This window comes from Amblyomma maculatum, chromosome 6 (assembly GCF_055883805.1).
Source record: "Amblyomma maculatum isolate TAMU_Amacu chromosome 6, ASM5588380v1, whole genome shotgun sequence".
Taxonomy (NCBI): domain Eukaryota; kingdom Metazoa; phylum Arthropoda; class Arachnida; order Ixodida; family Ixodidae; genus Amblyomma; species Amblyomma maculatum.
In genome coordinates this window covers 95422859-95450209 of record NC_139349.1, presented here as the reverse complement: position 1 = coordinate 95450209, position 27351 = coordinate 95422859, and the positions used below count along the sequence as shown (strand labels likewise).

Sequence of the window (27351 nt, the reverse complement as noted above, 5' to 3'; positions counted from 1 at the left end):
GGTGTGCTACTTGTTGCCGGACAATCGATTTTTCTCGAGTACGTGGGGTGGCGTTACTGCAATGTTTCTTTTTCGTCATCATCGTCATCTGAAGGTGCGTACATAGACCGCGAAAGCCATAGTAGCGAAGGCGCAAAAGCAGACGTTGCTAATAAATGGTTTTTGTTTCCCGAAATGCCTCTAGAAACTTCCTTCAGTGATTGCACAACCATAAATATTTTTGTATCGTTTTTTATTTCAAATTTTGCCTATTCATCATCATCATCATCAGCCTGACTATACCCACTGCAGGGCGAAGGCCTCTCCCATATTTCTCCACTTAACCCGGTTCTGTGCTAGCTGCATCCACTTGACCCCTGCGAACTTCTTAATCTCATCCGCCCACCTAATTTTCTGCCGCACCCTGCTACGCTTTCCTTCCCTTGGGATCCAGTTTGTTACCCTAAGCGACTGGATTGCCTATTAAGTGCGAACTATTGGTATTCGTGCTGCTCAAAACTAAGCCAATAGGAGAAAGAGCCATCGCTTATATTATATATTGTAGCGATCGTGGAGAACCACGCATCCCTCCGAAACGCCGCGCGCCGCGGAGGATGAAGGGGACAAAAGTATTCCTTCTCTTCCGGGAGTAACCCAAACAGGTTTCTCGATAGCGCCGCGTTTCCCTCTTCCCTCGCCGGGCGCAGGAGCGCACCGCTAGGCGTCGCAGACGCGACGCTCATTGGCCGAAAAAGGACAAAGGGTAAGATGCGCCGAGATCGGCGGGAACCGGCTACCGCCGAGGGGAGACGACAGCGAGCCGCGACAACGGAAGGACGCAAGGTAAATACCTCCCCGCTATACTTCTTTGTTGTCGCCATCTTGCCCTTCGAAGTGTCAGGCCCCATCCAAAAGGATAGGGTCTCCAGCAAGACCTTCACCAGCGTTCTTTTTGGGAAGACCCAATAAACATCTGGTTCCGGGCAAAGTCCTGTTCTGTGTTGTGTCGTATTTTGCATTACTACTTTGCGGCCGTGAGAACGGCTGCACGTGGTGTGTGATCGCGGGAGCTTTGTGTTTGCGGCCTAGACCTCAGAAGAGGCTCGACGGCTTAATAAGAACCCCCACAACTGGCGCCCCAACGTGGTTCTTTCGTGCAGAAGCACTTGAGCTACTCGCTCCCGCCGGACACAATGCCAGACCAGCAGAGTAATCTGCCTGATCTGACGTGGCTCGCAGAGCTCAGCCCCGGGTACAGGGAAAGCCCGGCCCACGGCTCGCTCGCCGCCAACGAGACTCTACAGACGGGACAATTCGCCGCTGCAGGAGCGGCCAGCGAAACACGACGCCCGCAGGCAGATTCCGGCAGACGCCGCGAAATGCAACCCTCAAGAGTTGGCGCGCCTCTGCACTACGCGCGAACGGATTGGGGAGAAGCGCCAGGCACGCCATGTCCGCCCTCGCAGCTACCAAACGGCAGCACAGGGGCCGCGCCAACCCCTCCGACGATCTCGTCGCGGCACCCGAGAGCGAGGCAGCGGCAAACGCCGAAAACCTCGCAGGAGTCCTCGCCAACGCATTCCAGCAAGCGCTGCAGTCCTTGCAACCCAGCCCGCGGATCGGAACACCGATCCCAACTTACAGCGGCTACGGCGATCAAATGAGCGCCAACAGCTTTCTCCTGGCGCTAGACCAGTACGGCCAAGTCAACGGCTGCAGCGAGACCCACATGCTGCGAAGGGTGATACCAGTGGCACTGGTTGACCAAGCCGCTCGGTGGCACCGTTTGGTAGGTCACACAGCGAGCACTATGGCTGAATTCCGCAGTATGTTTAGGGAGGAATTCCTTCCTCAGGACTACCAGCAGCGAATGCGGCGAGAATTGGAACTCCGAACTCAAGCTCCCGACGAGTCGCTCGTCGAATACGTCAGGGCGATGCAGGAGCTTTACGATTACGCCGATCCCAACGCTTCGAACACGGAGCAAGTGGAACGAGTTATCCGACAGAGCCACCCCACCTTTGCTCTTTACCTGCGGGGAAGTCGCTGCAGGAACCTGAATGAGGTTGCCGTGGAAGCGCGTCGGGTGCAAGCCGAAATTTCAGCTGCCCGTGCGTACCGGCCCCCGCCACCCCCATCGGATTGTCTGGAGCCCAGCTGCGCCTGGAATGGCAGTGCGCATTCAAGGAGTGAAAACGCTCGAACGTCAGGTGAGGGCGCTTTCCCGGAAATCTCGGATCGCGCTCTTGATCCATACTCAAACGGGCCGAGGATCATCGAAGCTGTGCGAGAGGTAAAGTGGTCAACCTCACGCCGACCGCCCGACAGAGATTACCAAACACGGTCAAACGATCGAGCGCTGGTGACGCGTGCGGACGGGCAGCGTAACATGGTGGTGGCACCGGCTCAACAAGCTCTCACGGACGGCCGTACGCGAGAGCACCCTCGTCTGCCTAGAGCCCGGAATCCCGGGCCATGCTTCTCTTGTGGCCAAGTTGGTCACTTGGCTTGTGCCTGCCCTGCGAGTCAGGGAAACGAGGTAGGCCGCCGGTAGCAGCGCCGGCGGCCGAAGCTGATCCGAGCGACGGAGCTGCAATAGTGGCACCCTCACTTCTCAGGATCGGAACACCGACCACTACCAGGGCTCCATTCATAGACCTTGCGATAGCAGGGACTACGTTCCGAGCACTGCTTGACACTGGTGCTAGCACTTCTCTAATCGGAGACGAAGTCGTTTCCCGCCTTCGACAGAGAGGCATTCGGGTGCGAAAACGCAGCCTGCCCCTCCAGTTGGCGAGCGGAGAAGTATGCTCCGGCGGGGATGTGCACCTCGTCGCACGTTGGAATCAGCGCGCTCGGCGACAGCGTTTCATTCATCTGCCTGGACTCACGGTACCAGTTATTCTCGGCCGAGATTTCTTGTCCCGTACGGGAATCGTGGTTGATATCGCCAACTGTGGCTATCGGGAAAGCCCGTTCGCGCCACTCAAACCGTTCGTCACAGCACCGACCGCGACGGCCGAAAGGACAGCTTCCGAGGTGGAAAGGAGGAATACCTCCCGAGGAAGCGGCGCTCCCCCTCAGCCGCTAAATACAGCAGCTGCAGCCCGTCCCCATGCCTTGAGCGTGGGCGCGGAGGAGCGTTTACAGGATCTGCTGGCAAACGCCGACAACCTGACAGACAATGAGCGCGGCTGCGTCTTTTCGTTGTTAGGAAACTTCGAAGAGATGTTCACGGACCGCCCCGGCTGTACCAAGCTTGTACAGCACCGCATCGAGACAGGAGACGCGCAGCCTTGGAAATCCAACCCGAGACCGGTCAGCCCCGCCAAAAGGCAGGCGATTGACGCGGCGCTGCAAGAACTGATCGATGCGGGCATTGTTCGCAGCTCATCAAGCCCCTGGGGATTCCCAGTGGTGCTGGTCCCCAAAAAGGACGGTAGTTCACGGCTGTGCGTGGACTACAGGCGACTGAATGCGGTCACACAAAAGGATGCATACCCCTTCCCGAGCGTGGACGACATTGTTTCGAACCTCGGCGGAGTGCGGTATTTTTCTACTCTGGACGCTAGCAAAGGCTATCTCCAAGTAGAGATGCGACCAGGCGACGAGTGTAAAACGGCGTTCACCTGCCACAGGGGTCTCTACGAATTCGTTAGGATGCCCTTCGGTCTGTCCGGAAGTCCGAGCACCTTTCAGCGGCTGATCGACCGTGTACTGGGAGACGCCAAATGGCATCACGCTCTCGCCTACCTGGACGACATCGTCATCTACTCCCACACGTTCGAGGAACACCTCGAACACCTCCGAGACGTTCTGGGAAAACTCAGAACAGCAGGTCTCACGCTGAACCCCGCTAAAGCACAGCTGTGCAGGGCTGAAGTCAGTTTGCTCGGCTACCGCGTTCAGCGAGGAAAAGTAGCCCCGGACCCTGACAAACTTCGTGCTATCCTGGAATTCCCGGTGCCGAACGATGTAAAGGCCGTGCGCCGTTTTCTCGGCATGGTGGGCTACTATCGCCAATTCATTCCCAACTGCATCCGCCTGCAATCCCCTCTAACAAAATTGTTAAGGAAGGCAGCCTCGTGGGAATGGGGAGAGGAACAGCAGGCGAGTTTTCGTCAGCTCTCGCAAGCCATCGCCGATACCGCGTCACTGAAACTCCCCGACCTAAATAGGCCCTTTTTGATCCAGACAGATGCCTGTGATTTCGGAGTGGGCGCAGTGCTTCTCCAAAAGGTGGACGAGAAACTGCACCCCGTGGCGTTCGCCAGCCGCGCGCTGACGCCGGCGGAGCATGCCTCACTATCATCTTCGCGCTCCGAAAATTCGAGATGTACGTGGAAGGTACAGGGTTCACGGTCGAAACTGATCACATGGCCTTGACATGGCTGACCCGCTTACGCGAGCCGAGCGGGAGGCTCGCGCGCTGGGCACTGACGCTACAGCGCTTCGATTTCGAGGTGCGCTACCGGAAAGGCGCCACAAACGTGGTTGCGGACGCGCTGTCGCGCGCGCCGGTGAATGACCCGTCCCCAGCCGCGGGAGAGGAGGCGCGGCAACTTCCCCGCTCGTCGGGAAAGGAGGGCCGAAAGGAGAAATTCCCGCCTCCGGAGCACGCGCATCTCGTTACAGCGAAAACGCCGATCAAGATTGCATTCAGCAGGGAAGAGCTTATCAAAGCTCAACAGGAAGACTCGTATTGTCGTGAGATGGTCGCCAGTCTGCGTGAAGAGACGGACCAATCGACACCGCTGGTCGAAGAGCGCCCAGAATCCGCGGAGAACGCGGTAGGCGCGAGCTCTAGGGCGGCTGGTATTGCTGCGATTGAGCTGGAGAACTTCCTGTTGGACGCTGATGGAGCTTTGCTGAAATACGTGCCTGGCAAAGAAGACTCAAACGAGTGCTTTAAAGCCGTCATCCCCGGCCAACTGAGGCATGCTGCTTTGCAGCAGTATCACGACGCAGACGGTCACGGAAGCGCACCAAAGACATGGAAGAAACTATGTCGGCTCGCTACCTGGCCAGGAATGAAGGCTGATGTATGTAAATACGTACGGACCTGCCACGTCTGCCAAGAAAGGAAACCGCGAGGTGGGAAACCGCCTGGCCTGCTCCAACCGATCGTGAGCACAAAGCCATGGGAAACTGTGGCGTGCGATCTGATCGGACCGCTGCCGCGCAGCAAAAGAGGGCACAAATTTGTGTTAGTGGTGACATGTCACTTCAGCGGAATCGCTGAACTCTATCCGCTGCGAAACGCCACAACGAAGGAGATCCTGACGAAGCTCTCAGGATTGTTCTGTCGCTACGGGTTTCCGGAGAGGCTGATCACTGACAACGCCTCGTATTTCACGGCGAAAGTTTTTCGTGATACGTGTGCCGCCATGGGCGTACGGCAGCAGCGAACGACGTGTTACCATCCGCAGTCAAATGTGACCGAACGCCGCAATCGCGATGTGAAGCCACTGCTCGGGGCATACGCCCGGACGCACAACGACTGGGATGAGCACCTCGACGCGATCACCTTTGCACTGCGAACAAGCGAGAATCGCTCCACAGGTTTCACGCCTGCCTTCCTGATGTTCGGGAAGGAACTAAATACGCCAACTGACACCATTTTGACCAAAAGGCAGGATGCTTCGTCAGGCGAAACGGCAATAGCCGATTACGCGCGGCGCATGCGTGATCGCTTGCAAAAAGCAGTGAGCGAGGCCAGCCAAAATCGCGCTAAAGCAAGGGCTAGCCAGAAGGCTGCCTATGATCGCGCGCATCGGAACGTGGAATTTCAAGTGGGAGACTTCGTTCTAAAGCGTAGCCATGTGCAGAGCGATGCGAGCACGGGGTTCGCAGCTGGCCTTGCGCCTAAATGGATTGGGCCGTTCATAGTTGCTGAGAAGCTCTCGCAGTTGAACTACAGGCTGAAAGATCCGAACACGGGTCGACTCGGCAAGCCGATCCACGTCGGGGAGCTAAAACAGTACTTCCAACGGGAAGTGGCTGGCAGGGCGGCAGCGCCGATTTCGCGAAGACGCGGGAAAAGGTCAGTGCCCCCACCTACCCCCAAAGCTCGCCCATACAATACCCGCTCTAGGCGAAAGCGACCTTGACGGGGTGAGTGGCCTGACCACAACACCTCGACCGCTCAGACGAGTGGTCAGGTAGGCAACCGGTTGTGAGGAAGCGAGCTGGCTACGGGAGGGTCGTATCTAGCAGTACTGTTGGTATGTCCCCTCGTCCCAAACAAAGGGGGGGAGGAAAGGAAAAGCGGGCGGTGGCGAAGACACTACCAAGCTGTCCCCCCTCTCCACTCGCTGCCGTAGGGACCTGACCAAATGGCAGGCAACTATTGGCTAGGAGCGCCAAAGGAAAACTAGTCGGAAATCCGAAAGGGGTCTCCCAGAAGGCGCTGCGAAGACAGGCGTCGTCTCCCAGCGAACTCGCTGACGCAGTCGACATCACAAGCATCGGATAGTCAGCAGCAACAACGCCTTGGGTGCCAGCGACGGTCGCAGCTCTAGCCGCCACCACAGAAGCGCGCACTTCCTCGAGACCGGCCGTGCCACAACCCAAGTCGCCGCCGCCCAGCCGTCAGGAAGCAGCGCTCGGCGACGGTTCTGGACGGCTGTTGGAGCAGCAGCTGCAGGCTGCAGTCCTGCCTCTCGAGTGCCGGATCGCCATGGAGGGACACTACTCGAGATAAGCGTTTCGGATATCGCCGCCGTGTTTCCTTCAAGTGGCGTGTGTGCGTGAGTGCGCGCGCGTGGATGTGACCGCGGTCGTCGCAGCTGTGTGACAGCATTTCCATGCTGTCGGCGTACCGACGAGCGGCGCCGTGTGATCATCGGAAGCTGCGAGGCAAAGGACTTAATTCGTGCTTCACGGCAGACAGAGTAGCTGTGGAGCGGCGAACGGAAAGATCACGGTGCAACCAACCCTCCAGGCACTGGACGTCGCGAAACCGCCGTGGCGGCGCTTACACCTGCGCAGTGAAGAAGTGTACGGAAGCCCGGACAGCGGCGCTGGAGCGTTGTATGCAAGACAAGGCGGCAAGGAAGTCGTTGCCGGCCTACCGTCGCCTGAATTCAGGTGACGTTCGGTCTTTAGGGAGGAGGAGTGTAGCGATCGTGGAGAACCACGCATCCCTCCGAAACGCCGCGCGCCGCGGAGGATGAAGGGGAGAAAATTATTCCTTCTCTTCCGGGGTTGAGTAACCCAAACAGGTTTCTCGATAGCGCCGCGTTTCCCTCTTCCCTCGCCGGGCGCAGGAGCGCACCCCTAGGCGTCGCAGACGCGACGCTCATTGGCCGAAAAAGGACAAAGGGCAAGATGCGCCGAGATCGGCGGGAACCGGCTACCGCCGAGGGGAGACGACAGCGAGCCGCGACAGCGGAAGGACGCAAGGTAAATACCTCCCCGCTATACTTCTTTGTTGTCGCCATCTTGCCCTTCGAAGTGTCAGGCCCCATCCAAAAGGATAAGGTCTCCAGCAAGACCTTCACCAGCGTTCTTTTTGGGAAGACCCAATAAACATCTGGTTCCGGGCAAAGTCCTGTTCTGTGTTGTGTCGTATTTTGCATTACTACTTTGCGGCCGTGAGAACGGCTGCACGTGGTGTGTGATCGCGGGAGCTCTGTGTTTGCGGCCTAGACCTCAGAAGAGGCTCGACGGCTTAATAAGAACCCCCACAATATATATCACGCTGTTTCTCTATCTTTTTGCAATTTATAGTTACGATATTCAATCTTAGGACATTATTTATGGTAGAACAACGTTTATCTTTGCATTAGTTTTGGCCAAAAGTTGTAGTTCTGCACTCGGTAGTTCTCCGGCCCATGATGCTTTGAGCGCCCATGGTGGCTGAACTCCCCGACTGGAAACTCCATGTAAACTCACATAGACGGCAGCATAGCTTTCCCTCTAGGTAATAGCCTCTTTACACGGGCAGAGTTAACCACGGTTAGCGTAACTACGGTTACGCGAAACCGTGGTTAGCCCATTTACACGGCAGACCAAACCACAGTTACACCCCTAACCGTGGTTATCGCAAACCGAGTTTGGCGACCTCGGTTTGCATCGTTAACCGAGGTTATGGCGGCGTCTGTTGACGGAGGCTGCTCGTCGGCACCCGAGTGCGCGAAGCGTACGAGCGTATCTGCTTAAGCAGTGTACTCGTTTGCCCGTATTGAATAGCCGGTGTCTACTGTTCCGCCCGGCGTCTTCGGTTACGGCCTACAGCCAAGCGCCTTCGTACTGAAGCCCCGTCCTGTGTCTGCAGTATCGTTTGTGCGGCTTGGTGCTGAGCGCGGAACGTCAAAATATGCACAGTCTTAGCTTTTAATGAAAGTGCACAAGTTCGCAACGCTTGCAGTGTGGGATTTTGCGAGCAGGCTGAGGTACGTTACACTTACCGCGGCGGTGAAGCGAGCGAGCGCCGCGAACTACGCCAGGGTACGTAACCCCCTAGCCGTCGATAGGCTTAAATTATTTCTCTTCGAAGCCGCGGCGATCGGCGTTTTGGAACTGATCAACGCTGTCGAAATGATGTACTCATGAAACTTCCTTATTGTGAATCCTATTCTGCAGCCGTAAAATAACGATATGACAAACTTTGGCGATGCATTAATTGCAGAGCTAGCATAAACAGAACGGTGAGCCGCAATGCACCGGCGGCAGCTGTCTTGAGCAGAAACTTGATAGCATCGCGGTTATCGGTCTTGACAGCAATTTGCCGCTGGTCAGTGATGCTCAAGAGTGATACAAACCTGATATTCGGCTGAGTATTCCAGATGCCAATAAATTTGGTACGCTTTGTTTCTGACGTCGGCGCTAGCGCGTTCGCGTACGGTCTGCGGGAGGAGGGGCCAACGCGGTGGTGTTTACAGTGGTCGATGAGGTGCTGCAATCGTGCGGGGCTTTACCGCGTTGTTGATGCCTTGTCGGACGGCACTCCGGAAACTTCATTATAAATAAGATATTTGTAAATGCTGCTTCGTTCCGCAGATCGCCGCGTCGCTTAGGTTGTACTTTATGGGTAATGGCGGCCGTAACCGAGAACGGCGGCGAGCTGTGTAAGCACAGCTAACCGCGATTGGCGGTTAACCGTGGTTAAGTTCGGTAACCTCGGTTAAGCGTAACCGTGGTTAAGCCGGCCGTGTAAAGAGGGTATAAGAGTAAGAAACTCTGTGGGTAAGACGTGGCTATTGCCGCGCTACGCCGACCGCTTGAGTTGGTAGCCCAGTTCGCACCCCAGCGTCACGTGGGGTGTGACGTCACAGCGTCACGTGGGTAAGACGTGGCTACCGCCGCACTACGCCGAAAGCTCGAAACCTAGAGTAGTATTGCTTTCGCAATAAAAAAAAAAGCAGCCACAAGTGAGGATCGAACTCACGACCACTGGCTTACAAAACCAGCGCTCTGCCACTGAGCTATAGCGGCTTTTTTTTCTTTATTGCATGAATTGGTACAAATACATCAGTAAAATATCGTGATTGCGATGCCCCTTAGCTGACAACCGTGTCTAATGGACTTTCATTACCACAAGTTCGCCCATCAGACCTAAGACCTCCTCCGCAGCGTCTTGCTGCTTCAAAATTTCTTTTAGTTTATACACTTGCTCAATAAAATAATCACATACAGATCGTGCATCGACATCACAGTGTTTATAAGCCATCCTACTCCTCCAAATACTGTGAAGGCCCAGTAGCATGATGACGTCATACTGAAAATCATCATTAATAGTTGTCATCTACCGAATTACACGTGACGTCAATGGCAGGTCTTTTTTAAGTGTCCTTTGTAACACATCCCAGTAAAACACAGAATCCCAACAATCCAGGAACACGTGCTCAACTGTTTCAGGTTTCCTACATAGTATACAGTTTGAGCCCCAAGGTACAAAAAGGCCCTTTTCTTCCATCCATGTTTTGAGTGGGAGGGTTCCTGTATGCTATTTAAAAAAGGATGTTTTTACGCCCGGTGCAACAGTCATGTTTTTAACTCGTTTGAGCACATCTTTCCCTGGGCCTTCACAGTATAAAGTTCTGTACAATGGAGCTGGGAACAATTGTGAAATAAGATCCTTGTACAGTCGCTTAGGTGGTACCGTCGCTAAATACTCTACAGAGTACCTCACGCGCAAAAACTTGAACGACCACACCACTTCTCGCAAGAAGCGTGGCACAGTGTATCCCCGAGTAGAGCATGATGAGACTATAAACTCTGGAATTGCACTGGATAGCATGATTTGCATAAAGGTTCTCAGGAATGCATCTTTTTGGTCACGTAGGAAACAAAACCTTAAAACCATCTGCCGCACATATAGATGCATTAGAGACAACCCTCCGTCTTTAACTCGCCGAAAGATATTATCTCTGCTAATTAGTGGCGCTCGTTACGGCCGCTACCATCGGATCAGACATTAGGGAAGGAAGGGCACGCGCGTAGCAGGCTGCTTCGCGAGTCACTTTTCTCTTTATTCCGACTCTGATATCAAAACCAAAAAGCATAAATAATAAAACCGTCAGCCTACTTCGGCTGACGCAACAGGGATTAAAATCTTCTCAAAACAGCCAAATCATCAAGAACACAAATCCATTCAGGCGGGTCAAGTTGTGCTCGGTATACTTCTCTTAAAGGGGTCATGCAATGCCCAAAACGGGGTAAAGCAAATCGGTCGAGAGATAGGTACTCTCTCACAGGTCAATTCACCGCAGGAATGTTTTAGCTAGCTTCATTAACACCAGAGATATCGGCGATTAAAAATGGCGCTCCTCCTCGCTCCCCTCAACTCAGCACTCTACCAGAAAAAAAAAAACGAAGAAAACAGCTCGGGAACTCCGCCCCGCTAGCCCCGCCCACGAAGCGTCATCGGGTGACGCTCGGTTCTCAGACTTCCGGTCGTCGCGCCTGTTTTCCCCCGAGCGTCGCCCATGCATTCACGGTCCCGTCTGCGTTTGCATAGCTTTCAACCTTGTCTGCTGTCTTCCTCGGCCAGCGGTGTCTTCAGTTTCTTGACCTCTCGGAATTGTGTGCGACAGCAGCCCGAACGACTCGGGTCGTTCGCGAGCGCATACCTGCAGGTGGGAGTCCACACATACCGGCGGCCGCCGCGGAGGGAGCACTTTCCTTCATATCCCTGTCCCATTGAGCGCAAATTAGCGTGCACTCCTGCCGAGCACGGCTTTCTACAAGACCGCTTTCTTCTCTCGCGCTGCCTGGGTCAGTGTCTTTGGTACCGTCTTCTGCGGTTTGACCAAGGGCGGCCGGTGACCCCTCGCGGAGTTGACGCGATAGCATCGACTCTGCATGGATGCTAGCAGACGATCGAGCGTGCAAGTTGCCCGCGTGCAAACATATATCGTCGTCGCTTTTAGTCCGGAGCTGCTTTCATTATGGTCGGCGAGAGGCATCTCTTGTGCATAACGAATGGAATGTATACGCGTACGTATCACCGACTAGAGCACGGACTGATGATCGCCACAGAGTTTGGATATCGGATGACAGGTGAGCACGAATTATTCGTCCGCAAATCTTAAAATTGAGATTAACAAAATGGATAGCGTAGTTTTTTTTTTTTTGACATCCTTCGCACATCGTTTAGGAAGTGCCAATGCGCAACGTGCACGCGTGTTTATCTCGTGTGTACGCATCGTCCGAGCCAGAATCGACGGCGCAAAACATCAGCAAAGCTGCTTGGCACATTCAGTTCGGCAGTGCAGGTTGTCACTGATTTTTGCACCGACACGCAAGAATCGCGCACATGAGCATGCGAGCGGCTACGCTAGAGACGCAGCGAAGCGGGTGATTCCAAAACGCCGTCCACCGTGGCTTCGACGCGAATAAGGCCTAGCGACGACCAGGGAGCAGAGCACGATCGGAGTGCCGTCGGTCGCAGCGCCCGCGGACGGCATCTCTGCGGTAACCTGGCGACATCCGGTGCTGCACATAAGCGGTGCGAATTTGTGTACTTTCGCGATGAAGCTGAGGACAGACCTTTTTTGACGCACGTTTTATTTACACGAAGGTTGATGCTGCCTATTTAATCGGCACGGTGTCAAATCGGACCAGCTAGTGCTCTTTTCGCACTCCTGCACCGACGCGCACTTTCAGTCGGACGCCACCACCTTTTCGGTTAACATCGCGAACCGAAGCGCCAAGCTCGGGTTCACGCATGCATTGCAGCACTCGAGCAGACGACTTTCGCAGCTACCGGAAGTGTGTCAGTGACGTAGAGGGCGTCGCGGCTGCAGCCAATGGCAGCCTGTCGTGGCCTGTCACTCTGTGTCTGGTGACGTAGGTAATCACGGCAGAATAGTCCCAAATCTCGCCGCCACGCGGAAATGGCGCAGCCCGCGAATTTCAAAAAACGCTGTTTTTAAAAATTAATAATAAATCGCTGGATTTTTTCCGATGAGTTTTACTTTGAACGGATGCTCGGAAGCATTTGTTCTACACATTGAAAACGTTTGTCAGTGACCTTTCTAGCCGTTTCATGCCCCCTTTAAGCTTGCGACACTCTATAACGTTTACGCTACGCGCACCAAGCGAGCGCTAACATCAGCGTGTCGTATTTTCATCCGCGTCCTCCAGAGACTGCGGAGGCCCAGAAGCATGATTAAGTCGTATGGTACTTCTTCGTTGCCAACTGCCAAGAACCTAATGCCAGAAATACATTTTATTTATTTATTCAAGTACCTACATATCACCCTGGTGGCCATTACAGTAGGAGGGACGAGGCAAAAAAAAACTGAAACACTTGTCAGCGCCAAAGTTCTAAAGTGAAAACAATACACGCATGAAATACATCGTCCTGATGGGCATTGTAGAAGTCTGGAACGATAGAAACCCATTTCAAAGCTTCAGAGTAATAACAAATACAAGAAACAAACGCTGGCAATCAATAATTGCTCCAGAGTAATAAACATATGCAACAAACACGGATAATCAGTCAGTGGACACGAAAGGGGGGAAAATGGAGAAAGCTACGCGTAATGACTAAGTGCATCGACAAACATTGCACGATCAGCAGTTTCAACAATATCAGGACGCAGCCGGTTCCATTTACCGATAGTGTACGGAAAAAACGACTTCTTATAAACAGTGGTGCAGGCAAAAATTTCTTTAATCTTTAGGCTGTGATCTCGCCGCTCAGGTACATAGCTCGGTGTCTGTAAATATCTACTTTTAACTAACGGTGTTTCGTTGTACAGTACGTCCCGCAAGAATAAAAGGCGAAATCGTTCACGGCGTAGGGAAAAGTGCTCCCAGTTAATTTGACGTTTTATATCGGAGATGCTGCTGGGAAATTGGTAACAACTAGTTATAAAGCAGGCGGCACGATTCTGAATGGCTTCTATACTATTAATGAGATGCTGTGTGGGAGGGTCCCAAACAATACATGCATAATCAAGAATAGGCCTGACATTGGTAACATAAAGTGTTTCCCTAACGTTCTGTGGGGCTTGTTTGAAGTTTCTTTTAATGAAGTTCATAACGCGGCCTGCCTTCTGGGTTATACATTGAACGTGACGATTCTATGTTAGGTCTGAAGAAAATGTGACACCTAGGTATTTAGCTTCGTTAACTGTCGCGAGGGGCTGACCATAAATGAAATAATTTGACAACATCAAGTTACGCTTTCTGGTGAAACGGATATAACAGCACTTGGAAACGTTTAAAGACATAAGCCAGTTTTGACACCAATGGGATATTCTATGCAGGTCGGACTGTAAAGCTAATCGGTCTGAATCATTTTTAATTTCTCTGTATAAAACACAATCATCAGCGTCGAGCCTGATTTTTGACGTTATTCCAGTACCAATGTCATTAACGTAAATTAAAAAAAAGAAGAGGCCCTAATACAGAGCCCTGTGGTGCCCTGGATGTCACAGAAGCGGTAGCAGATTCAGTTCCATTTATGATTACTTTCTGCGAACGGTCAGTTATGTAATTTTGCAGCCAGAAAAGAATATGCCGAGGTAAACCGAGGGCGGATAGTTTGTGAAAGAGAAGAGCGTGACAAACTTTGTCGAATGCTTTCGGAAAATCAAGAAGAATGCAGTCAGTTTGGAGACCACTGTTGAATGAGCTAAATATATATATATATATATATATATATATATATATATATATATATATATATATATATATATATATATATATATATATATATATATACAGTAGAAAATGTAAATATCCTGAGACAATGTATATACCCTGAGAAAACGTATATAACCCGAGACAGTAGAAACATATATATATATATATATATATATGTTTCTACTGTCTCAGGTTATATACATTTTCTCAGGATATATACATTTTCTACTGTCTCATGTTTTTTGCATAAAAGACAGTTGGTCGTCCATGGGACGAAGATCCCCTTTTCATGTAGCAACGTCTTAACAGGAAACGTATTCGAGTGTAACTTAAAGAAAAAGATTTCGTAGATGGATGAACTGGCATTTTTATTGCGTAAGAATACTACGCAATACTAGTGCTTGGTTGGTTGCTCGATTTACATACTTCACGAATGTATGGTACACTTTCCATAAAGTACTCTCTGGCGGGCCTGAGGTTTAGATCTGCATGATGTCCCGCCAACCGAGTGTGCCATATGCCGCGCATGCATAGTACCATTACCATATAATGCGGCGCCCCGCCATCGATTGATGTAGGGAGGAAGCGGATTCCATATGATGTTAGCCTTCAAGTCCTTTTTATGGTGCGTTGTAGTATGTCCCACCTGAAAACAGCATCTGAACACTCAAGAAAATTATGATCAATGGTCTCTGGTCTTCTTCAATGCAAACACTTTATTGTCCACGGAACAAAAACACTCTTCTGCTCGAGCCACGGTTTCACTGGTACAGTTGCAGTGTGTACTTGAAAAAAGAAGCTTTTTACCGAAGGTCGAACTGGCATTACTCTCTTCAGGACATCTTTGCGTTTACCTTTTGGATACATCAAGCGATGCATTGGTTGTGACATGTATACATCAACAATATCCTTGTATAACTTCCTCCGGGTTACGTCATCCAGATATTTTACTGAAAATCTTGCTTGGAGAAATTGAAAGGACCAGATAACCTCTCGAAGAAATCCGCGCACAGTTGATCCCTTAACTCGAGTTGAAGCCAAAACAAAAGACGGCACATGATCACACAATCGAGTTTGAATCACAGTCTTTAAAAAGGCATCGCCTTGGTCTCGCACGAGCAGAAACCAGGAAACCACTTGTTTCAAGAACAAATGAGCTTAACCCAGTGCGCCAACTTTTACTGTACGGAAAAGGTTCATGCGGCTTGCGCCCTCCCACGTCGACCTCCATATAAATACGGCGCACACCCTATGTAGTTTTTGTATGTTCCCTCTCGAAGCACACATGACTTGCAGAGCATACTAAATCTTCGCTACGAGAAACAGGTTACAAACATTTGACCTCGCGAAGACGGATAGATCCTGCCCACCAAACTTTGGGGTTCTTTCTTCGAGCTGCTCTGCTTCCCATTTCCAATATTTTGAGGTGTCTTTATAGCGTTTTAGATGCACACCGAGATACTTCGTTGGTAAGTGTGACCATTGCATGCTTTCCAAACGTACTCGCGTGGGGCCCCATTCTCCACGCCAGATGCCTATAGATTTTTTCCAGTAGATGCTGCTTCCCGTCATACTGCAGAACTTTATTGCTACGCTTACCGAGTTAGTGACATTGGCATCAGCAATGTAAAAAAAAACAGCTACGTCGTCCGCATATGCTAAAAGCTTAACTTCACTTGTAGAAAATCGATAACCGGTGGTAGCGTTGTTAGTTATAACCCCTAAAAAAGGGCTCCAAAAATAAGACAAATATTAAACGCGACAAGGGACACCCTTGCTTAACAGATGATTTACTTGAAATGGAGTGGTTAGTGTCTTCTTGACTACAATCCTGGTGAACATGTTAGTACAGCATTTAGTATAGCGTTTGTCTGTGAGCCTGACCTGCTACCTGCTCAAAGCTCCTGAACGGACCTAGGTCCACTAACAACATCCCAAAGATTTCACACGATGAAATAATGCTTCCCGTTCAGGAATTCTATTCGGTGCATATACATATGCCGCTCTCTCCCCTAAATACGAGAAAAGTTGAATTCACATACAACACTGCGGCCGCTTTCAGAGGAGAATACAGATTCTACAGTCCCCTTCCAATTTCAAATGTAAATGAACATATTCCATATTTTACAGCTGCAGCACACACTGAATCGAGCGCGGTATACTTCAATCATCTTATCTGTCTTCTATTTGCTTTCAATTTTAGTCGCCTGAATAGCTAACAAATCAATTTCATATTTGGGCAATAGACGATTCACCTCATTTTGTCTCCTTCGCGCAGGCAACCCTCTTACATTTTGGGTAGCTACGTGCAGAGCAGATTTGAACTTAGTAGCCATATAAGAAGTTACAAATGGTCTTTGCCGAACCCACAGCACTATGTAGAAAACAGAGCTTATTTTTCTGCAGGGGATGCTCGATACTGCAAAAAGGCGTATTCCCCACGGCATCAAACCTGATCACAGACCGGGTTTCAGGGCCGACCGACAACAGAACCTCCGCTAAGGTGGAGGAGGCGTTTACAAAGTCCTACGATTCAGTGGCACGTTTGGTTTGGGCTTGAAGGACGCACGGCGACTAGGAGGCGACTTCGGAAGAGGCCCCTCCTGGCCCCTTTCTTCAGGCCTCGTTGCCCCATAGTCAGTATCGGCATGTGTCCTCTTAGCCGGCAAACTGGAGGCCGCGAACATATTGGTGTGGTTGTCCTCTTCTTTTGTCTGCTGTGGAGTTGACTCAGTTGGGGCAGCATTTACTTGGACGCTTTCTTTTTTTGCCACGACTTTATTATGAGTATCGTCGACCTACGGTGACTCTGCGCTTGTGGAAGAGCCAAATCAGTTGGGAAACACGGTCTTTCCGGAGGCCGTGAATTTTTGCGTTGTGTCTTCCTGGCTTTCACAGGTAGCCTGTACTGCATTAGCGTCATCCATAATGTGCTTCTCGGTGATGTCGCTGCGCACTGGACTCGCAACGTTAGCATAAATACGTACGCACTGGGCGTCGTCATGGCCGTAGCGACGACAGAGCCCGCAAAGTGGCACGCGGCACTCTCTACGAATGTGTCCGGTGCCGCGGGACCGGAGGCAGATGAAAGTGAAGGAGTGCGACGCCCTCTCCAACTCGCAACTGGTGTGGTAGGTCCTAGACAGTCACGAAAACCTTCAGCTTCAATGTTACTCAGGGCGCGCAGTAGAGGACGTGTCGACGCACTCTAGCATTCCACTGTTCCCTAGTTATATCAGTCACTTTTCTAAAAGCCGCCAAAGCTGTTTTTATGCCTTCGCCTTGCACGCCGTGTAGCAGCCAGAATAGCTTCAACCTGACGCCTAGGTTGCAATGGTCAATAACAACACGACTGTGGTCATAGACGTTGAACGCCTCCGCCTGTAGCATTTTACTCTTAGCTTCTCCTTTGCGAAATGTCCCAACTCACACATGATTCATCTGACATGCCACGAGGGCGACCACTTCCGACAGCAGTGACAGACGCTCATTGCTGTTGGAACCGTCAACGCGGTATGGCCTGGCTTTCACGTCGCCATGCCAAAGACAATATGAAAACACTCGAACCTGTTGGTAGATGTGGCAGAACCTTTTGTAATCTTTAGCAGCGTCTCTCGCACTCCTGATACCACGGCTCAGCTTGGCCGCTGAATCCGCTCCTTGGGAGCCCAGATGCCAACTTCCGTCACGCTCGGTGGCCGGACGTTTCGGAGCAGACATTAGGGAGGGGTACGCGCGTAGCAGGCTGTGTCACGAGTATATATTCTCCATTATACCGCACGCGCAGCTGTATTTCAATATGATAAAAGAGCTTTCGAAAGAAAATAAAAAACGGCCGCAAGTGAGGATTGAACCCATGACCACTGGTTTACAATGGACCAGCGCTGTACTACTGAACTATAGCGGCTTTTTTGTTTTCTGACATGGTATTTATTACGCGTGGTTATGTACAGAAAGGGTTATGTACACAGACTACTTACAAAGTTAAAATGACTCAGCCGTTGCTGAGCTGCACAACGGAAAACACAACTAAAAGGCCGGCCAATCAGGTTGAAAGTCATATTCATCAGAAATGTCCTTCAGGGTCAGCATCATTCTGCTAAAATGGAGTCTAGGTGGAACAACAGATTCAGCGTTGCGATCCAACATGCGTGTCTTCGACAAGCTATGGAGTCCAATAAGGAAAAACATGTCATATGGTTTGTAAAAAGCTTGTGTAACAGAAAGATACCGCACTCTGTACGAATTTAGAACGAAGTCTCTCTTGAGAGTTCTTTGCAGCACGTTCCAAAAGAGAATTGCGTCTTTGCAATTATTGAAACAGTGCTCAATTGTTTCAGGCACATCACACAGACGCTAGTTTACAGATGATACAAAATATTTTTCCTATGGAGCCATTGCTTCCCGACTTAGTGTTTTCTTCAGATTTTACTGATCGTCCACAGTTACTAGGATTTATGAAGGAAGTTTATGCTTCGGTGCGGTTTTTGACAGTACGATTCTCGAATGAGTACTTATATTCTGTTGCGCGCAAGTGACTATACAAAAAATTGATAGCAATGCTTTTTCCGCCACCACTGTATCGTTTTTTATACTTTGGTCTTAAGGGTCACGATGTGCAAAAGAGGGTGCTCAAAATGCAGATTTCCCCTGAGCTATAGCGGTGCTCGCTCTTTTCTTTTATTGCCTGTTATTGGGACAAGTAGCACAACAGACATACTAAAATACGTTACCGTTATTCGGTCTACGTGAAAGCTTAAAATTGCTTTACTTTTGCAAGATCATCCAAAACGCCAACACATTCATGTGGCTCCTGTTGGCTGCGGTATTCATCCGGCCTATACATGACACTTTCAATTAAATTTTCTCGGACTGGACTTATGTTAACGACAGCATTTCTGACTTACATTCAGGTTTTCCATATACTGTGAAGGCCTAGGCATGATGAGACCATAAGGAACGCAGGACTCATCGCTTACCAGTAAGAACCGGATTCCATATGTTGTAACCGGCAGGGCGACTTTCTTAATCGTTCTTTGCAGAATGTTCCAATGAAAAACGGCATCCTAATATTGTATAAAGGCATGTTCGATCATTTTCTTTCTGCAGAGGATGCAGTTAACCGTCCATGGCAGAAAAATGTCCTTTTGATCAAGCCAAATTCTTACGGGTAGTGTAATTGTATGTAGTTTGAAGAAAAAACTCTTACATTAGGTTACGTTTTATCTGCATCTTTTTTACTCTCTTCAGCATGTCCTGCCGTGGGCCTTCATAGTTTAGATGTCGATACAGTGGTCATAATTACATCACATCCAACAAATCTTTGTACAATTTCCTTCTTGGCACAGAACTTAAATATGTAAAGAAGAAGATGACCTGGCGCCAGCGCGCCGGCCCGAGACGCGAGAACCAGTTGTTCGAGCCAGGGCCTACCTTGCAAGTGCCTACCTGCAAGCCTCGACCTAGCCCTAGCAAACAAGCTAGCCTTACAATAAAGCTCGTTATAAGTATTCTAACGAAAACAGCACTTCTAACATGCTTAAAGCCGTCACCACTTCACACCAAAATCCCCTTACAAGTTACACATGCGGTTATTTTATCAGAACAGGATACAAGATATTTCGGCAAAGAATTGCGTAGGCGCACTTGAATCACTGTACGCAAAGAAGCATCATTCTGATCTCGCTAAAAAATAAAGCTCGGAACATTATGTCTCACAAACAAATGTACAAGGCCCACTCTTCTGTTGCGAGCAGAATGGAGCAGGTTAGTCTTACATGTGCGCTCCTTGTGTTACACCAAACGAGAACCCCAAATATTCGGTGTAATTTCTGTAGGCTCACTCACTACCTGAGCAACACCTGTAAATCATACCAAAACTTCGCTAGAAGGAAGGTGGTACAAATAGTTGCCCGTGTGAACATTGACAAATTCTTGACATTCCATACTTGCAATTTCTTTCTTAAATTCTCATTCTCATGTCACTGTAATGCTCGAGTGGCGCTTCCAAATACGCTGTCCCTTTTACATTGGCAAAGGATTCAGGTTTACGATCCCTGTTCCCGTACCAGAGTCTAATCGACTTCTCCCAGTTTACTTAGCAGCCTCTTTTACCGCAAAAATCAGTGGTCACTCTTGCAGCTTCTGCAACGCTTTCTCTGTCTGTGCAAAAAATAGCAACATCACCCGCTTAGGCAAGTACCTTCTACGGCTTCGAGTGCGAAGCGCCGTATCCAAAGTAAACTCAAGCAAAAGGGCTCGAGGCATAAAGCAACGGCGACATGAAGGAAACAGCTTAGCAGAGGCCCTTGCCATTCCCAATGCATTGGAGAAAGTGTGGCGGAAGTGACGTCAAAATTTAGGGTTAGCCAAGTCGGGCCATTAGCAACGGCGACGCTGTTGCTACGAAAACTCGGGCCACAAGCAACAGCGTTGCTAAGGGCCCTAGGTACGTGGGCGTCGCGGAGAAAGAGAATGCAGAGGGTAAAGGAGGAGGAGAGATGTTGCAGCGTCCGGTCGCGGCGCGGCCGCGCCGGCTTCAAAAAAATGACGTCAGGGCCTCTCCTAAGCTCTTTCCTTCCTCCATGAACGGCGACAATGGACAGCCCTGCCGCACAACGATTTCAGTGGCCCTCTTTGAGCCAATTTTTTATTCACCACAATGCGCATTGTGCATTCCGAGTGCGCGTGTTTGACCCCGTCCGTAATAAACCTCCTTACATTCGCGTATACTCTAACATTTGAAAAAGCACTTCATGAGACACCCGATAAAACGTTTTCGCTAGCAACACAACATTCCAAAACACTTCTCTCCACGTGTATAGTAGTCATTCGACCTTGAATACAGCAAGTTAGGTGTGGACCTAGTATGTCTTTGATAATACTTTGAGTTCTGCTCGTCAACACTTTCATAAAATGTTTGTAATCAACGTTGATGAGGCTAATCCGCCGATAAGACCCTACCAACAGCACGTTCGCGGCATCCTGACACTTTTAATGAAGACGACAAAGAGCTCTTTGAAAGAAGGCGGCAATTTATTGGTCTCATACTATCTATTAATTACGCAGCAGAAGACCCGATTTAACGCCCCTTTGAAATCTTTATAAAAAGTTGCGCCAAGTCCATCGGGGCAAGGAGGTATGCCTGCACTTAACTGATCAACTGTGTTTTCCATTTCTGTTACACTGATGGGAACTGAAGTCTTTTCTTCTGAGATAGGCAGTATTCGCAAGAAGTCCCTTTCAAAACCATCTTTACTCACTTGCTTCTGTCCAAGTAGTGCACGGTAATATTCGACCAAAACTTGTTCTATCAACTCTAGGTCAGTGCTGTCTTCACGTTTGTAAATTATGTTATGAATGTTATTTTTCGAGGTGTAGCTGTTTTCCTTCCTCAGTGATCGCTTAGTAGGCACCTCATCCATCCTTAATAGCTCACTTCGGGCTCGTACAACAGCACCACGATACTTATCTTCATGACGCATCAAGTTGGCTTTTAACTTAACTCCCTTTATTTGCTTCATGCATAACCCAGGCTGGAGAGCTTATATGTTAAAGCCAAAGCCTTCAATGGCTCATACTGTCGGCTTCTGTCCGATTACAATATAGCTGGCAGTCAAAGGATATCACCCGAAACTGAAACTAAGCATACTAATTATAACTCTTCCTGTCTACAGTGAAAAAGATAGTTAAATATAAATAAATAAATCCTGTCTTCACCGGGAATCAAACCTCCATCCCTTGGATTCCTATCCAAACGCTTTAACCAACTGCGCCATGTCCTTATTATCAACTTTTGCACGGGGCAGCTACAAAGCGTAGGGCAAACCATGTTAAAACACATTTACTGACGTGACAGGTTTAAACTGTTATCAACAGCATCAGTTGATCAAGCCATCCAATCCATGTTGGCCGGTCAGGAAGTACTCGACGCGCTTCTCTGAACCGTATGACACTTTCAATGAAGTGCTCGCTTACAGATCGCACTTCGATATCTGCGCTATTGTACTGAATCCTCATTTTGCACAAACTGTGGAGGCCCAGGCTCATAATAGTATCCAACGAAGGTCATCTGTTTTTACAGGTAATAACTTACAGGTAATGCCTTGGGGATGTAACGGAAGCTCTCTCTAATGTTTTTTGAAGGGTATCCCAGAAACAATCGACTCACAACAATCTAAAAGCACGCGTTCTATTGTTTCAGGTTTGAAAAGATGAAGCGGTTACTCGACCAAGGGACAAAAAGACATTTGTCATGCGTTCATGTTTTCACTGATAATGTATTAGTGGGAAGTTTGAAGAAACAGTTTTTTACTGACGCTAAGATTGCCATTCGCTCATCTTTCTTGAAGACATCTCCTCCTGGGCCTCTGCAGTGCGGCAAACGATACATCGGCACTGGTATCATTATGTCCACTAAGTCCCTATACATATTTTTCCTCGTGACATTACGTAGGTAGTCCGTGGAGAACCGCACGTGCAACATCATGTAAGAGAGCGCCACTTTTCGCAGGTGCCCCTCACTGCACCACTCATGATTTCAGACGAGCAAACCAATTCGAGCAGTAGCTGGCCCAACCATAATTGAATAACTGTCCTTTCCTTGAAAGTATGGAAGCTGATAAGTAAAGTGCAACTGTTTTTCTGGCTCGAGTCGAAACGTTTTGGGCAGGCGAATCGCCAAGGAAACGGGCGTTAGCGGACGAAAAAAAGATGCGCTTGCAATCAAGACATACGGCAGATAAGAAACGGAAACGATGTTTCGGCTGACAGGGCTGTTATCAACCACGTCATCAACGATCGCTTCAAGGAACATCTTTGACACGCGCAAAGAGCACACGATGGCTTCATGCTGAGTTCCTACCGTTAATGCGAACGCTTGAAGAAGCAGCCAAAATTAGTTTGGTACAACCGACATCTCTGTGAGAAATAGAGCTAGGAATAGATGATCTGAAGCCAGGTAAAGCGGCTGGCCCCGATAGCCTAGGGCCAACCTTTTACAAAACGTTCAAGTCTGTTTTAGCCCAGGTCCTTTTTAACCATGTGCGCAAGACCACATTTTATGGTCGTTTACAACATTGCACATAGTACTGGTACCAAAAACTGAGGAACCAGAAAAACGTCTCTTGATGAGCTCTTATCGTCCGATAACTCTCACCAACGCAGACTACAAAATGTATATGATGGTTCTGGGAAAAAAAAAAAAGAAAAAGCAAGGTGTCATTACCATGCCAGTAGTGCCACATCAAGCTTGTGGTATCAAGGGCTCGCTCATCGCTGCTAACTTACACATAGCGAGGAGTACATGTATTAGAATGCTGTGACGTGTTGGGAGAAAGAGTGGCAATGATACAGCTAGATCATATCAAGGCGTTTGATCGAGCATGGCACGACGTTCTTTTTTTCCATCCTCCACCATTCCAATGTGGGCTCCGTAAGAGCGGAGGGCGTTGGAATGGCACATTCTAATTTAACAGCGAGATCGTTGTAAATGGAAACCTCACTGAAAGAATTTAGGTAAGATCATCAGAGAGGCAGAGATGCCCTCTGTCGCCCCTGCTGTTTGCTGCCTACCTTTTTATTCTCGAACACTTTCTAATCTCATGCGCCCACCTAACTTTCTGCCGCTTCCTGATAGCCTTGCCTTATACCTTGCTTTTCCTATATAACAGAATTGTACTAGAGACAAAACCTTCCTTTCAATTTTTCACAGAATATTAAAAGACAAAAACTGACAGTGACACAGAAGGAAGTATTTCGTGAACAAGCATGGCTGCACCAACTACGGTGCAAAGCACCCTCTAATATTCACCCAATTAATCCGGTGGTGTCTTAGCTGCGTACATTTTATCCTCGAACAGTTTCTAATCTCATTTGCCCACCTAACTTTCTGCCGCCCCGAAGAGCTTTGTCATATACGTTGCTTTTCCTACATGCACAACTGTAACGGATACAAAACCTCTCTTTCAATTTTGCACAGAATATTAAAACTAAAAAAAGTGGCATTGACGTAGAAGGAAATTTTTCGTGACCAGCCACACCGTACGCCACAAGCGCAGTCTACAACTTGCGGCTCATAGTTCGCGGACTGCACCCGTTGTGGCAGCCTAACAAGCAAATTTCGGCAGGATTGCAATGAGCAATATTATTACCGATATGCTCTGGCATTACGCTTTGGCACCTCTAATGGTAGCCAATGTAAGATACGATATGCATATATAGGCATCACACCAGAGGTTAGGAAACAAAGCACAGAAAAAGAAGCGATAACATCGCTTACCTGCTGCAAGCAGTAGGATAATTGTTAAAATCTGTGCTCTCATTGATGGTTTGTCTAATAACAAAAAGGTAAGTTTTGATATCACTTTCAAGTAAGTTTGATGCAGAATCCACTGGAGCAGCGTAAATCAGTACTTCAGCGTCGTGTCAATGGAGTACGCCCTTGTTAATGTCGTGTTTAAGTATTTTGTGAACAAAGCAAGAAAAGCTTAAAGCGCAACGCAGCTTCCGAAAGAGCACATGTGAAATGATGCTTGCTTGAAGAGCAGCTGTTGTGTCAAAGCCAGTAGAAGCGTACGGAAGCGGCCAGTCATTATTGTGAAAAGTCTGCGTGTATCATGACAGCTGCATCAAGAACAAAAAAAAAAAAACAAAAAACAATAGGGCCGAATATTTTTGACATGCGACGCATGTGCAAACGATCTTATGAGTTTGCAAATCACTGTTTGCAGCCGGTGATGTTTTATGTCCCGCAGCAAATGAAGAAGCCGCAAGAAGAACACGATATAAAAATATATTCTTCTTCAAACGGCATCTGACACGTAGCAGTCAAAATACGCCAGTTTGGCTTGTTTTTTGGCCGCCATCATCTTCACTAAGCGCCATGAGTGAAATAGCCTAAAACGCACATTCGATGCGGTAGAAAATGCATAGCAATTTCATGATTTTATGTCATAATAAATAACGACCTTCATTTTTAAAGTAGAACAACCCATAAGGGAGCCAGTCAGTCAGTCGGTTGGTTGGTTGGTCGCAGAATTACCCATTGGTTCACATGAAAGGAAAAGCGCAGTATCTGTCACACATTTTGTGTACACCTGAACCGAGCCCTAAGGGAAGAGAGGAAGGTTGGAGTGAAAGAGGAAAGAGAGAAAGGGCTGCCGCAGTGTAGACCTCCGGAGTAATTGCGACCACCTGGGGATCATTAACGTGCACCGACATCGCACAGTACATACCGCCTGAAGTCAAATGTTTGAGAGGGTAAGTCAGCAAACTGTGCCGAACATTCTTCAAGCTTGCTGCGCACAGCACAATGTAAGAGCTTAACGCGTTGCCGCCATTTAATTTCTTGACAAGCACTCTCGAAGCCTGCGACGCATTGAATAAGAATGCAATGCCTCTAGCGAACCTAGACCGCGAAAACGGACGTCTGCCATTGACGAATTCGCCGTTGATGTCAAGACATGACAAAGCGTCGTGATTTCCATTTAAAAACCCTAATGAAGCGAAAGCATTACTAAGAGCTTGTTAGCCCTTTAAGGGACCTTGACCGATGATGCACCTTTCTTTTCTTATAAACCAGTTTGCAATTAAAGCAATTGCTTCACTACGCTAGAAGAGTTGGTCTTCGCGTGGCACAAAATTTGACCGTCAAGTGAACTTGACCTAGATTCGTTCGCAGGAAGGGGAAGGCGCGAGACAGTCTGTATCGCGTGTTTGCGGCGACGTTTATACGAAACAGTAAAGCCGTACTACTACTACTACTACTACTACTACTAACACTACTACTACTAACACTACTACTACTACTACTACTAACACTACTACTACTACTACTACTAACACTACTACTACTACTACTAACACTACTACTACTACTACTACTACTACTACTACTACTAACACTACTACTACTACTAACACTACTACTACTAACACTACTACTACTAACACTACTACTACTAACACTACTACTACTACTACTAACACTACTACTACTACTACTAACACTACTACTACTACTACTACTACTAACACTACTACTACCACTACTAACACTACTACTACCACTACTAACACTACTACTACCACTACTAACATTACCACTACCACTACCACTACCACTACTACTACTACTACTACTACTACTACTAATAATAATAATAATAATAATAATTCGCGGAGGCAGTAATTTAGGTCATCTGGGGATCTTTAACGTGCGCTGATGCGTATTGCCATTCCCTAAAGACTGTGGCAACGGAAGTGCCGGGCGGCGTCACTAAAAAATAAAACACAACAAAAAGGAAGTTAATGAAGCAATGTTTTTTTGAGTATACATTGCAGTGCATAAACTTAAATGTATACCCAATAAAATAGTTTGATGGATTAAAATTGCTTGCAGTAATCGTCTGATCATGTCAGTCACGTCCGTCGCGTCATCTTTAGTACGTTGAATGAAAACGAATAAGAGCGCATTTAAAGGCCGTACTTCCCGTCGCTTCTGTGGCGCAATGCAGAACTGTTCAGTTAAGTGTAAAGCCTCAATTACACTCTTTTTTGTCAGAATAAAAGAGAGCGATATCTTCCGCGTAGGCAATCTTAACTTCATACTGAGCCAGAGAGAAACCACGGATGGCTGCACTGTTAAATATACTGAGACTTGGGGGTTACAAATATAAGGCAAACAACAGTGGAGATAATAGACATCCTTGACGAACAGATGATTCCAGTGATATCGGTTTTGTTAGCTCCTGATTAACAATTAGTCTTGTATACGAGTTCATATAGAACAGCCTTATGCCTTTGAGCAAAGCGTCACTAATGTTTGCGTGCTCCGAGACCGCGAACAAGACATCGTGCCGAACTTTATCAAACGCCTTCGCCGGGTCAATTTGAACCAGAGCTACTTGACTCGTCTTATCTGATACTGTTTCCAATACTGAACGTGAAATATAGACGTGTGTCTGAATATTGCGCCCTCTGATACCACATACCTGATGCGAACCTATCAAGTCCACAATGAACAGCTGCAGACGATAACAAAGAACCTGGCAAAAAGTTTGTAATCAACATTACAGAGAGAAACTGGACGATATCCTTCAACAGTTTTCAACCAATTAGTATCTTTGCTTTCTGGAATTAGTATTGTGTGGCCTGAATAGAAAGTGGGAGGCAGGAAACCCACATCATAAGATGCTTGGAAAACTTCTAACAAAACAAGCCTTAGGCAAGGCGGAAATGTTTTATAGAATTCGCTAGTAATACCATCTGGGC

General features: G+C 48.6%; 1 protein-coding gene and 1 non-coding gene across 2 annotated transcripts in view; one reads left to right on the top strand and one right to left on the bottom strand.

Moving 5' to 3' along the window:
- Positions 1-6682, top strand: part of LOC146186337 (uncharacterized) — a 119891-nt gene extending 113209 nt beyond the window's left edge. The window contains exon 3 of the mRNA XM_084608030.1: positions 6495-6682. Within this exon, the coding sequence (XP_084464156.1) occupies positions 6495-6682 (188 nt within the window). The remainder of the gene's footprint in view (positions 1-6494) is intronic.
- Positions 6683-9345: 2663 nt separating this feature from the next.
- TRNAT-UGU (transfer RNA threonine (anticodon UGU)) lies at positions 9346-9417 on the bottom strand. The gene has a single exon. It is a non-coding gene; the product is annotated as a tRNA-Thr (tRNA).
- Positions 9418-27351: the final 17934 nt, after the last annotated feature.